Raw genomic sequence first — 13,423 nt, 5'->3', positions numbered from 1 at the left:
GCTCGAGCCGCGTTCACCTCATCGATGGACACACCAACCTTTGGGATGTCGGTATGCTAGCCGAGTTCGCCTCTAGGGAAGAAGAGAGGGTATGACAGTGCATCGTAGCATCCATGATACGACCTAATGCCATATACTTCCCTGTTCTTCCCTTGCAGGATAACGCTATTCTCAAACTGCCTTCAGCGTTCGCTCCCCTCGACCCAAACAATGGCCACCTCTGAAGTGGCCGGCACGTTATAAGTTCTCTGGTCCAACCTATGGTCAAGGTTCAGTGTCACACGATAGTCATCAAGGTCCTGAACCTGTCCCATACTCCGGAGTTGTTCAGAGTACGAGTTGCCACGCAGTATGCCAACCAGCTTTCTGATGACATCCTTGTCTTGCTGGTACTGCTCTTCGCGGCAGCGGCGATACCGAAGCTCTAGACTGGGATCATCATCGTAGAAGTAAAGCTCCAGGTGCTTGGGTTCCGAACCATCTCTACCGAACGACCGTATGTTATGGTACATTTGGCCGTGGGCACGAAACGTGTAGATACCATGTTTTCTCATATCAGTGGTCTCACTGTCAAGATGACAGTAAAGTGACGTGAATGAGAAATGACCATTGAAAAACCTAATGTTGTCACGAAAGTGCCTAGCGTCAGCATCTGCACTCGACCAAAGCCTCATGAGCTCGGGTGGTGTATCTGTGGTGGATAATTTAATTTTTCCATTACGGCAGCAGAACCCCTTTGTCTCATGCTCAAACTTCTTTGCATTGCAATATTGGCAGTTTTCAACAGGCTTTAGCATGTGCGTGGCTGGGGGTATATTGCTGTACACGTGGTCGTACGTATCAGGTACGCTAGAGATAGAGGCAGAGTCGTCGTCAGCTTGATCGAATTTGACATCCTCGTTGATATCCCTGTCTGAAGATATTTTTAGCATCATAGTTAGATAAGGCTATACAAGATATGGACACAAGATGAAAAATATCAAAAGTACCTTGACCACCGAACATGTAGCCCTCCTCATCTTCGGAGTCCTCCTCGAATATGACGCCATCATCATCACCTGTCACGGTAATATAAATTTTTATGAGGGTCTGAATTTCATTTGAAATATAAAATGAATACAGTCAAGGAAACTACCATCGTCGTTAACTGGTGGCCGTGTTGGAGGCGTGGCGACGTTGTTAGTATCAGGGGTTGCAGGGGTATCTTCTGTCAATACAACACGAGTACTGTACTTAAGGATCTATATTTTGTATTGGAATTTGGTGAAAGCTAAATGCAAGTACGAACATTACCGTTGTTAATGAGGATTGATTGTGTTGGAGGTTCTGAACCATTGATGTCTTCTGCACATACAGTTGGACTTTCTTGTGTCAAGTCAGACCGTTTCTTTGTTGGCGTTTTTGCAAAGTGCTCGTTACGACGGGCTAACAATGCTTGCCTTTCTCGAGGTGTTACGCGTTGTATACGTGATCTTTGACTGGCAGCCATATTGGGAATCTCCACGTCCGGCATCTGATCACAAGCTGACTGGATGTAAATAGGGGTACCTGTGACCGCAGGAGTCGACCAATCACGTGTGACTGTGGATCCATGTGGACCGGATGCATCCACAGTGAGTGGCACAACCTCAGGGACATACATTGGGTTCTGCATGGCAATGGAATCTTGGCTTAGAGTGTTGCGGCACAAATCTTTCAATGCTTTTTCGCGATCTCTCTTTGCTTGCTTGTCTTCGGGCGTCACATTTGCATAATGCACCCTCTGATGCATGCGCATTATTTCAATTTTTTCTGGGGTGTTGCGACGTAATGCGTATCTAGCCTTATCACGATCACGTCTTGCTTGTCTTTGCTCTGGTGTCATATTTGCATAACGTGCCCTATACCTTGCACGGCTTGCTTCGATTTGCTCTGTTGTTAGTTCTTGTCTGTGAGCAATTTCACAAGTACGCCGTGATTGCCTCGCATTAGAAGCACTCTTATTTCCTGGGATGAAATCACATGCCATTATAATAAATAGCTGAGCGCCCGTGCATTAATTGAATTCGAAAGTATGCATGATGTAGAACTTAGGTCAAGTGTATTTAAAGAAATATTTTTAATATATATATATAAAGAGATGTCTACGTAAGACGGCAAGGACAACAAGGGTCCAGCCTATAGAAGTATAACAGTCCACGCCAACAGAGGAACGAACAAGAAATAATAGCAGGACATTCAAGGTTTATACAGGATAACTCAAGGGACCATGTACGAACTTTAAGTATGCATGATGTAGAACTTAGGTCAAATGTATTTAAAGAAATATTTTTAATACATATATATATATATGTATATATATGTATATATATATATGTATATATATGTATATGTATATATGTATATGTATATATATATATATATCTATGTATATATGTATGTATATATATATATGTGTGTATATGTATATATATCTATGTATATCTATGTATATATGTATATATATATGTATATATATGTATATGTATATATATATATGTATGTATATGTATATATATATATATGTATATATATGTATATGTATATATATATATATGTATGTATATGTATATATAGAGATGTCTACGTAGGCCGGCAAGGCCAACAAGGGTCCAGCCTATAGAAGTATAACAGTCCACGCCAACAAAGGAACAAACAAGAAATAATAGCAGGACATTCAAGGTTTATACAGGATAACTCAAGGGATCATGTACGAATATTTTAAGTAGTGGAGATGTAAGAACCTAGATGTTGGCATGTGTCAAAACAAGTAAGAATATGAGTATTTGTTGAGCGTGTGTTTCAAAGTTCTATCATTACAAGGCCCTACTTTTATATTTTGAATGTGAATATGCAAATATAGAAGCAGATAACCGTTCAATGTACCTAGAGACCCACTTGGAGTCAGAGTCAATTCCATTATATTGTCTAGGCCATGAATATCACCAGATGGTATAGGAAAGTCACCTGCACCATGTTCAACAAAACTTTAGACAACTTTACATGACTTCGCATTGAAATTTAAATACAAACCTGCATGAGCTAGGGATTCCCAATAACTACTCTCGCCAGGAGGCATATTTTCCTTGTTGCATGCGGTGGGTTGCTCAAAAAACGTTGACTTTGTCGTACCACTTATCGGCGTACATGACTCCGTAACAACATTGGGGATGCCTACAAACATAATGAACCAAAATTTGATGCACTAATTTGTTAAATCAAGTAGATATTATGCTTGCAAGTAATTTGTATGGGCACAACACCTCTTGCATTTGGAGTGCATCCTAGTTCGGGAAGCGCGGATTGCCCTGATCCCATTTGATCGTTCTGAAAAGTCACTGATTGATGCTTATCGACATCTACAAATGCGGCTTCAGCTTTCTTTCGCCGATATGCTTCACGACGCTTCTTTAGTATTTCATCTTTTTTCAGCACATACCGGTCCCTATCTCTTTGCCTCTTACGTTCTCTTGCATCTACGAGTGGTGGTTGTGTATCGGATGTCGTAGATCCACCAACATTGCTATTGTTGTCACCAGCTAAAAAGGTACAACATGTAGTTAGTTATGGAGTATGAGACGGGATTTTTTCAAAGTAGCTGATCAACATTACCTGTGTTTGGGGTGTTGGTTAGGTCCTTGAATGGCGAACGACCACCGCCTCGTTTCGAAGACGCCATCTGCTATGAAGACAACAAAGGACCAATATTCCATTACAAGGTATGTATACTGCCAAGTGGAAAAGGGGAAACCATTGAACACCTAAGATGCTAAAATAAACAAAAGAGAGCATCGACAGGAGATGCCTGTGATTTATTTGTGTTTGCTGCTAATTTCTAAACCATGGTAAAAATTGTATGCTTATTTTCCTTATAAACTTGTAGCTCTGTTTATAGCTAGTAGCATCAAAGCTGTATTTAGAAACCAGTAGAGACGCATTCAACTCATGCTACAAATAGACTTATAGTAACTCATGTTAATCACATACACAAAACAGTAATGATGGTAGAAAGTATGATTTTTGCCCTAAATAAGATAGTTTAGACTGATATAGAAAAAAATAAATCAAATCTGCAGATCTGACAGCAGGTACATGTTTTCTATGTTTACATGAATCAAGTAAATCACACTACTAATTACCTATACTTGCCATCATTCATCAAGAACATCATAATAATAGGAATGTGAAAACTGAAACGGCCGTCTGTGAAATGTCATCAGAACAATAATCTTGCTATTGGTGTCTAAGTCATATGTCCTGATGGTTTCAAATACATGCAGAACCGGCAAATTAAGAAAAAAAAATCACACAATTATAGAAAATTTCTAAATAACTAAATCAATCATCCAAGTGACTGGCGAATTTCAAAAGAGTTTATATTTCAGCAATAAATCAACAAAAAAGAAGATAGCAAAACAGACCAATTGCCCAAACAATTTAAGTAAATCCGAACTGTCACTTAGTCACAATTATAGAAAATTACCTTTTCTGGTATGATGCTCGATATCCCCTTTTTTCTAAAATTGAAACATCTTACTATTGTCTGGTCTGTATTATGTCAGAAAATAAGGAATCAGCAGCAGCAGACAGATTGAACGCATGAGCATATTCTGAATTTTCGATGCTCAAATCAAAAGAAATATGTAACACTGTCTTTATAAGTTCTCTGGCCTTCCAATTGCTACCAGACAACAAGCATATGGAAGTTTGGAGAAAACGCCAACTTCACAGACACTCGCAACTGAATACCTAAAAGGGCTTACATACCAAAAGTTTGCAGATTAAGGAATGAAAAACACTTTCTTTCTGGAGCATCAGAGGTGAAAAATCACCCACATTTCTATATAGACTCAAAAGAGAACAACAATGTATCTGTTCTTTCTTCTTGAAAACCCAAAAGAGAACAAAGCATGTGGAAACAAATGAACTAAAGAGTTTGTATATTAGCCATCCAACTATCCGGATACCCAGGCATTGTAATACCACTAATATTGTCGAAATAGTGATTCTACAAACTAACCTTCTCCACAGTGTGTAGTGGCAAAAACATTTATCAAACAGGAAGCAAACCTAGCCTCTAACTCAAAACTCAACATACGGAGTGTTCAGCAAATATATTCGTATAACCAACAAACAATGGGCTACCTTAAATCAGGGATACGACTCTAACTACTTTTATGTCTTTTTTCCCTAGAATTCGTCGCATCTACAAGAACTTCTGGATTACAGTAAATCAGTGCCACCTAGCCTCCATCGTGATAATAGTATTTCCACCTTGTGCATCCAAGAACAGGATCCAGTTTACTTGCCTAAGGTACTTTCTCTCCTTAGTTGAACCATGCCAACAGAATTTGTGTAATCAAATAAGACATTAAAGCTCAGCTATCGGACAGTTATAAGAAAAACTGGAGACTGTAAAGAGATTTCTTATTTTTGGATGTCGAGTTAAAGATGCATAATTGGGACACTTTAATAATGATAATCTCAGGTTAACCTCTTCCATAGTTCGTAGACACTCCATATTTTTTTCTTAGAACTACAAAGTATGTTTTGTCTCATTTCGCAGGGATACCCAACTTACCAGAGGTGCATCCCGAGAAGAAAAAAAATTCAATCCAAAGAGAAAAAGGAAACTGTGCTAAAAATAAAGGTTTCTTACAGGTCATACAAAGTAGATCACCATCTCCATAACAATCAGAAAGTTACCTCTTTGTTAGTCCTTGCTAAGACATCCCCTTCTCCTTCCACACTTCCAATATTTCAGAAGGAATCTAAAAAGGCAGAAGGGAAACATTGAGGCATAAACGAAACGAAACACCAGATCAGGCAAATAGACATACAAACACCAGATGAACCTTCTGTCTAACAAGCTCGATGTGCATCAATGCTCAGTTATGCAAATGTAGCTATGAGAGAAAATGGCTATCCGGGTTCTGTTCATCTATATAGGAATATAATGAAAATGGTGGAATACACACAATTAATGAATAGAATCTCGAAACCAATCACTACCACAACCAGGCCACTAAAGTTAAAGAACCAGGTTACACAAATTTGGCAAATGGCAAATCCAGACTGAACTCACTATAATGCGGTGTACAAAACCATAATCATCGCACATTTCATGAAAATATTGTAGCTTACATCAGAATCACTTCCGTTTCGGGTGTTAAGAAAAAAAAATCACACAAGATGGGCAAAAATTTCTATCATGAATGAATTATCAAGTATCTGTAAGCAGTACTACCACTACGAGATCACACATCCTAACAATTCATGATTAGATTGCCTAATTAGATTTCCAGCTTGATTCCAGAACAAACCGAACGGCAACGAAAAACTAAATTGCTGCCGAGAGAGAGATAGACCTGAATTCCTCTATGATCGCTGGTCACCAGAGGAGAGCTGGGATGAACAGATCGGATCAGAGGAGATGGTTTTCCTCGGGAGTGTCGGAAGCCTGGACGGATCGCCACTCCGCGCCCGTACAGAAGAGGCGGCGTGATTTGCTTCCATGAAAGAACGCAAAGGGATCTATGTTGGTGCGAGGCTTCGAGACGAACCGACCGCCGGGCAGGGGAGCCGAGAGGAACTTGACCACCGAGAGGGGAAAGGGAAGGAAGAAGGCGAGAGGCTTCGGATGCACGTCGGCAAGGGATCTCCGGGCGCGCAGTGGCGCCAGAATGGTGATGAGGATCACCGGGAGGCGGAGACCTGGCGGTAGAGGGGATCACAGCAGGAGGCCGTTGTGAGGCCGTCGGCTGCAGGCAGAGGATTCACTGAGCGGGGCGCCTCTGCCGGCTTACCCTCCCCGATCGCAGGCCGCCGGCGGCAGGCAGAGGAGCCGTCTGCGCACGTGAGGGTGATCGAGCGAAATAAAAGGAAGGGGGCGTTAATTTGTTGCGGAAAAGAAAAGGATAGGGAAAGAAGGCACGGCGGTAAAAAGGGACAGACGGAAAAACTTGAGAGCGGAAGAAAACATTGAGGTGGGAGGAAGGATTCTTACGTTTTTTTTTAAGTAGGATAGGAAGAGAAGAGATGGCGGTTAAATATGTGTCACAATCTGTTTGAAGTAGCTTTTTTCTAATTATAGATTATGGTATAATCTGATCTTAGATTGTGAATTGTGGACTATAAAATTATCATGCTTATTTTAAATTAAGATTTTAAAAGCTAGAATGCACCATCAAAACAAAAAACAAACAGGCCTAACGCACCAAGCACACGCATCATTATATATAAATGTGCATCCTGTTCCAACCTTACATTAGAGTCCTTCACCAAGGACTACTACAGGGATTCTAATTATTCAAATAACCATTGTTGAATTTTTTTGAACGAAAAAACCATTAATTTTTTTAAAAACCATTATCCTGAAACTTTTCGGCTCATTTGGACCTTTTCGGTTTAATTATCAACACGTGCATTTCAGCTAGCTGGAACTTAGCCAAGCGCTTCTACTGGAAGATGAGAGATTAACGACTTAAACCTAGATTCAGCTTATTTTGAATAGTTTCCATGAAATTCTCGCGTTCTAAATATGCCCTGAATAATATTTGGCTGAGGTTTTATCTTCTAGTAGCTCGAGGAACGTCTTAGACAACATATATGTAGATCTATGTCAACCAAACTCTAGCAATATCTCAGAATGAGTTATTATAGGCAGAGTTTAAATTTTATCATAGACGGTTATATGTTTGATCTCTGCAAAAGTGTTAGTGATATCGATCTTGTTACAGATGGTCTCAGCTCCGCCTATAATAAAGTTACACACAGATGAATTTTCTAGAATACCATATGTACGTAGTAAGAATCATAGACGGGTTTTTATTGAAACTCATCTGTGAGTATCTAGAATCTCATACTGTATTTGTTTAAACCTGTCTGTGTTAATTATCATAGACGTAGTTTTTTAAAAAAAAATATTTATATGAAACTTTCACTCTTATAAGCAATTTTGTTTCCTAGCTGTCCTTATGAGATGACATACATACTTCATGATTTACAAATTAAACAACACATTAACATATTGATACATTGTTCAGAATATCAACCACACATTATTCAGAACTCAAAACATAAGCATTCATATATCACAAGGGTTAAAAATATCACATAGATGCACATCACACATTGTTCAGAACACGTAAATCTAGCTAGCTAAACACAATCAATAGCTATACATTATTGACGACGCTGTCTTCTAAAAGAACGAGATCCTAGACATCATAGCGATATCGTCTTCTAGAAGAACAAAATGTGATTGACGTCATTGGTCGATCGACGTTGTCGGGGACACAGGAACCGGGGGTCCCCGAGTCCCGAGACCAGAATAGCAGAGTGCCATGTGGCGCCCTCCCTCACGGGTTATCTCTCAGAGGTACGAGAAGACCAAGTTCCGGAAGAGGGTGCTCGGGGCCACGAACAGTGGTCCCCGAGTACTCGAGTTCCCCGATGACCCGAGAAGATCAAGTACCGGAAAGAGAGTACTCGGGGTTGCGAACAGCAGCCCCTATGCACCCAAGTTCCCCGATGATAAGAAAAGACAAGTTCTGGGAGAAAGTGCTCGGGGCCACGAACAGGGGCCCCCAAGCACTCGGTTCCCAGAGTAACAAGAAAGGGCATATTCGGGAGAGAGTGCTCGGGGCTGCGAACAGTGGCCCCCGAGCACTCGGCTCCCCGAGGGCCTGAGAAGTCATTCGCCGGTGGCCCCCACAAGGGTCCAGCGGTGAGGTGTCAACTCGTGAGAGGCCCGATGCCGCATTTAAGAGGGCGCGTGGCCTGTCACTTCCAACTGCTCCCCTCACGCTTGCTGTCAGTCCCTGCCACGGCCTGGCAGGGAGGCGTGGGGACATTTAATGCACGGGTCCCATTGCGCGTCATCCAGCGCGCCTCGGGATAACGTCGCAGAGCTCGAGGCGTCCTGCCTGCCGCCCTGCTGTGTCAGACCTGCTCTGACCGGGTGGGCACGCCGGGCTGCTCCCCGCAGCGCCCGTTGAAAAACGGCATGATGACGAACAAGAACGGATGGGGGCGTGTTTTCAACCCTCCCCATCACCTCGCGCAACAGCCCATGATGGTTGCTTTTCATTTATGGCGTCTTGGAACTCGCGCCATCCTTTCTAGGCACGCTACCGCCCCGGGGGGTATATAAGCTGGGCGGGCTCCTCGGAGAAAGACGAGGTCCAGTTCAGTACAAGTTGAGTTCAGGACCGGTTCGGGATCAGCTGAAGATAAGTCTCGAAGAACAAGGAGCACGAAGCTCTAGACTAGACAAATATTCTTGTAACCCAGCAGATACTCAGAGAGACATTCTCAGAACATTTATAGCATACATACAGGAGTAGGGTGTTACGATTAGTGCGACCCGAACCTGTCTAAAAATCCCCTGAGCATTTACTCGTTTCTGCATCCGATCGTTCCATTCCACCTGCATCCCATTTACTCCCATTTATTTCACCTATGAAGCGGATTCAGAATCATCCCCCCATCCGAATCTCAAAGGGGGTCCCTCCGGATCCCCGTTTGAGAATTTTACCCTCCGACAGCTGGCGCGCCAGGTAGGGGGGTTGCATCCCTGAATTCGTTTTGTTTTCCTGCAGAAAAGATGGTAGGTGGACATCACCTCCAATGCACCGGCTCCAGCTCCAGTGAAGAAATAGAGCCCATTGCCCAGGAGGCCCCAATATCTGCTGCTCCTCAACAACAGCAGCCACGGTCCGCCCGTACAGCGCTCCCCTCTCATGGGAACAATGGCGCTGGGCCTAGCAGGGCCGCTACCGCCGTCGCAGGCGGGCCGCCTAACCCTCAGCAAGTGGCAGAAACTCCTGCCGCGAGATCCGCGTCTAGACAGCGCCGGGCGCTGTTACGGCGCAGGCTTGCCTTCGGTGACGCCAGTCCTGGGAGCGCGTTGCTTGCTGCGCAAGCACTCCTCAGGAACCCGCTTGTCCAGACGGCGAGGGAAACCCCAGAAGGCCACTGGCTCCAGGAGGTGGCCGCTCTGGTGGGCACGGCTCACCGGCAAGTGCTTGCCAAAAGCTCCCGTGTCACCTCCCACAACGATGCAACCAAGACCGAACCATCCTCAGGTGGCGACCAAACTGGCCGGGGGGCCTCCAAGTGGAGTGCCGCCCCCCTAGCCACAACCGGGGCTCAGGACCTCCGCTTACACCTCAATGAGCGGAGGGCCGTCGAAGATGCGCGAGTCACCCTTGAGCGCCAACGGGAGTCCCGGCACGAGGTCGAGGCAGAGGACCAGGCCTCCTCTATGCCGGCCTATGACCGCCGGGGTTCCCCGGCTCGCCGGTGTTCACCGCCCAAGGGCGCTGCCCGCACTGCAGGGTACGGCACAGGCTGCCGCGCCTTCACCAGCGAGCTCCGTCGGGTCAACTGGCCCACAAAGTTCAGGCCAGAACTGACGGAGAAGTACGACGGGTCCATCGACCCCGTCGAGTTCCTCCAGATCTAGCTCTGTATCGACTATCACATGCATAAGCCAGAACCATACTACATCGCTGTTAAAGCACCAGCTATGGTTAAGCAAGAAATGCGCATTCAAACATATCTTGCAATTGACAAAAATATTTCTATTGTGACAAACAGCAATGAAGAAATTTCCATTTGAAAGAACATAATGGAGAACGCTATTCACAGCAAACACAGAGTCCACAGAGGGGGCATTCATAGCAACGAAGAACACTAAGTCCACCCGACCGAAGTCGACGCCAAGCATCCACACGGTGAAAGCAGTCATAGGGACAACCCCATCCTGCCACTACCTAATTGCTGTGAGCTGAGCCATTGCAGATCTATAACAGAAATAAGGCATTATCCTCAGTTACACAGATTGAAGTAAAACCTAACTAAACTGCAATAGAAACCCTATGATACTCACCTCAATGCAGTGAAAGGGATTCGGTCCCTAGATCTCGCTTCTCCAATATGGAAAAATCCGTAGTAGCTATATGTGTGGAAGATATGAACACTAGAATAGCGAGCGAGGAAGATGAACACTCATCGTCGCTTTATATTGAGGAGGCAAACGAGTTGTGTGTGGGAAGCCCCTAGGGAGACGAGCATGCTATGTGTGTGAGAAGCTAAAAGAGTCAGGGGAGATGAGTAGTTAAGTTCGAAACAGTTTGTGAGTCTTTAAATACATACGGGTTCATAAAATCCATCAGTGTCTATCATACAGACACACGGATCTTACAAAAAATTATACATGACAATATCATAGACTGATTTTTCTAAATACCATTTATGTATGTATGATAGAAACAGACTGATTTATAAAAACTATATGTGAGTTTAGGTATATTCAAATGACGTCTTGTTACAGACACATCTGACTTAGCAACTATCTAAGGATATTTTAACAATGACGAGTTTAAAAAATTATTAGTATCGTACCGTCTGCTTTCATTGATTCTATGATAATATATGTATATCAACAGCTAGCTAGCTTAACCAATGCTCCATGCCAATACAAGTATGCATCTAGCTAGCTACAACCTCGGTATGAGCTGTTACGAAAACGATCTCTCGTACATGTCACATAAGTCAAAGATCTCGCTCCAACGCTCCATTTCGGTCTTGGGTAGTGCTACGGTATCTTGTACTTTATTCTTTTCCTCTTAATGAAAAAACATGCTCCGACGTGCTTCGAAAAAAAAGCCTGAAAGAGAAGTTGTTGCTGAACTCCACCAGCTGCCGGCCGGCCGGCCTGGCCATTGTATATGCATTCCAGTCGGCCACCAAATACTAGCAGTAAACTACGGCCTGATGCATGAACCAATGTTCCACACATAAAATATGCAATATAATACACACAATAGTCGAAGTTTCTCGTTCGCGAACAAAGGCAACCTTTTTGCGCCCCCTCGAGTTGGTCAGCACCTGTCTACCATGCGTCACACGATCCAGTAGTCAGTAGTACTGGAGCGGTACTAACATAAGATAACAATGCAACACTCTAGGGCCTAGGGTGTATAAAGGATTATTTTTATTTTTATTTTTCTAATTTAGCATAAATATACACCTGGTTCAAAAAATTATAAAAATATGTCTCTGTCGCTCGGTCAATGGGCAAGAGTTCAATAGGCAAGATATAAATCTCATCCCTTCAGCGGACGAGATTTATAAAAATCCCTCTGAGAGAGAGGATGATCAATATCATCGTCCAACCAGAGGAATATTTGTAAAAGGAATAAGTCTATTTTACTCTTCTGAATTATACTAGTGGTCCGGATAGTCTCCTAAACTTTAAAACCGTTCATTTAATCCCTCGAAATTTCAATACCGGATCACATAACCCCCTAAACCGTTTTCAACGGTAGTTTTTGCCACCATAGCTACCACATCACCAAATTTTTGCCATTGTGGCTGCCATGTCAGTTTCTTCTTCTTCTAGCCATCCCTTCATCTCTCTCCTTCCCACACCACACCCCTCCGCTGGCCGCCGCCATGGCCACCGTCAACGGTGTTCCGGTCATCTCTCTCTCTCTCTCTCTCTCTCTCTCTCTCTCTCTCTCTCTCTCTCTCTCTCCGTCATTCCCCACCCAAGCTCCAATGCCGCCGTCGTGAAATCCACCGCAATCGAGCCCTCTCCGCCGCAGCCGAGCCGCGGGAAGCTCGAAGGAACTTCTCCTTCGCCTCCTCCCTCGATTCCCCAGTCGAGCCCATCACTCAACTCCCGAAATCCACCTCGCTGCGTCGTCTTCCTCACCTCTGACCATCGCCTCCGTGCCTCACCGACACCACGCCACGCTACCACCCCTCCAAGCTGATGAGCACCACAGTCGAGCCTGTCGTCCTCCTCCCCCGCTCCATCGAGCTCCACCGACGCCCCCGACCTCTCCCCGTGCACTCCCCCTCTCTCCGCGGTACTCCGCCGTCTCCGGCCGCCGCTAGCCGCCGTTTGAGCCACCACCGCGCTTCGCCGAGGGTACCATTAGCTCTGTCGTGCTCCGCTCGCCCAAGGTCGTTGCCTCCTCAGAGCCAAGCACCGCCGGAGCGTCCTGTCGTAGAGCTCTCTGACTCCACCGTATTTCTCCATCTCCGACCGCCACTACCGGCCGTTTGGAGTATCGCCACCTGCTGCTTCGGCTTCACCATCTTCTCCTCGTTCCCAGCAGACCCTTCCTCACCATCGAGTCACGCCAGAGCATCGTCGCCGCCGGAGCCCGAAGAACTGTAGCCGTCAAATCCCTTACGCCAGCTGACCCTGGCCTCCTCTCGTCGTCGTGCGCACGCCTATAGGTTCACCATGACCCCTCTCTCTGTTTCCACGCTCGCCGAAGCCACCACGCAACCACCGACCATCGGATGACCGCGTGAAAGAATGGATGGAGAGAGAGGAGCAGAGAGAGATGAGCAAAGAAAGGAGTAGAGAAAGAGGAGCCGTCGA

At 44.7% G+C, this 13,423-nt stretch overlaps 1 protein-coding gene across 3 annotated transcripts; it reads right to left on the bottom strand.

The window, feature by feature from the left end:
- Nucleotides 1-181: 181 nt before the first annotated feature.
- Nucleotides 182-4,695, bottom strand: LOC133927375 (uncharacterized). 3 transcript variants are annotated; one of them, XM_062373820.1, is made up of 9 exons: nucleotides 4,502-4,695; nucleotides 3,631-3,700; nucleotides 3,282-3,557; nucleotides 3,052-3,192; nucleotides 2,905-2,985; nucleotides 1,294-1,986; nucleotides 1,136-1,207; nucleotides 990-1,058; nucleotides 182-913 (listed from the first exon to the last, which is right to left on the bottom strand). In XM_062373820.1, exons 2-9 carry the CDS (start codon nucleotides 3,695-3,697, stop codon nucleotides 183-185), a joined length of 2,130 nt encoding a protein of 709 aa, XP_062229804.1. In that variant the 5' UTR covers nucleotides 3,698-3,700; nucleotides 4,502-4,695; the 3' UTR covers nucleotide 182. The 3 variants fall into 3 exon arrangements, with proteins under 3 accessions (XP_062229804.1, XP_062229803.1, XP_062229805.1); XM_062373819.1 differs by having other exon boundaries at nucleotides 3,631-3,697; XM_062373821.1 differs by lacking the exon at nucleotides 2,905-2,985 and having other exon boundaries at nucleotides 3,631-3,697.
- Nucleotides 4,696-13,423: the final 8,728 nt, after the last annotated feature.

The sequence above is a fragment of the Phragmites australis genome, chromosome 8 (assembly GCF_958298935.1).
Source record: "Phragmites australis chromosome 8, lpPhrAust1.1, whole genome shotgun sequence".
NCBI lineage: Eukaryota > Viridiplantae > Streptophyta > Magnoliopsida > Poales > Poaceae > Phragmites > Phragmites australis.
The sequence above is the reverse complement of the archived record's forward strand: the minus strand, read 5'-3'. Positions and strand labels throughout refer to the sequence as shown.

What these genes read in the sequence shown, in the direction of transcription:
- LOC133927375 (XM_062373820.1), bottom strand. Translation starts at nt 3,697, where the DNA reads ATGGCGTCTTCGAAACGAGGCGGTGGTCGTTCGCCATTCAAGGACCTA. An exon ending in GCCACCAGTTAACGACGATG is followed by an intron (nt 1,059 to 1,135) that starts GTAGTTTCCTTG and finishes TTACCGTGACAG; the next exon opens with GTGATGATGATGGCGTCATA. An exon ending in CTACATGTTCGGTGGTCAAG is followed by an intron (nt 914 to 989) that starts GTACTTTTGATA and finishes AAATATCTTCAG; the next exon opens with ACAGGGATATCAACGAGGAT.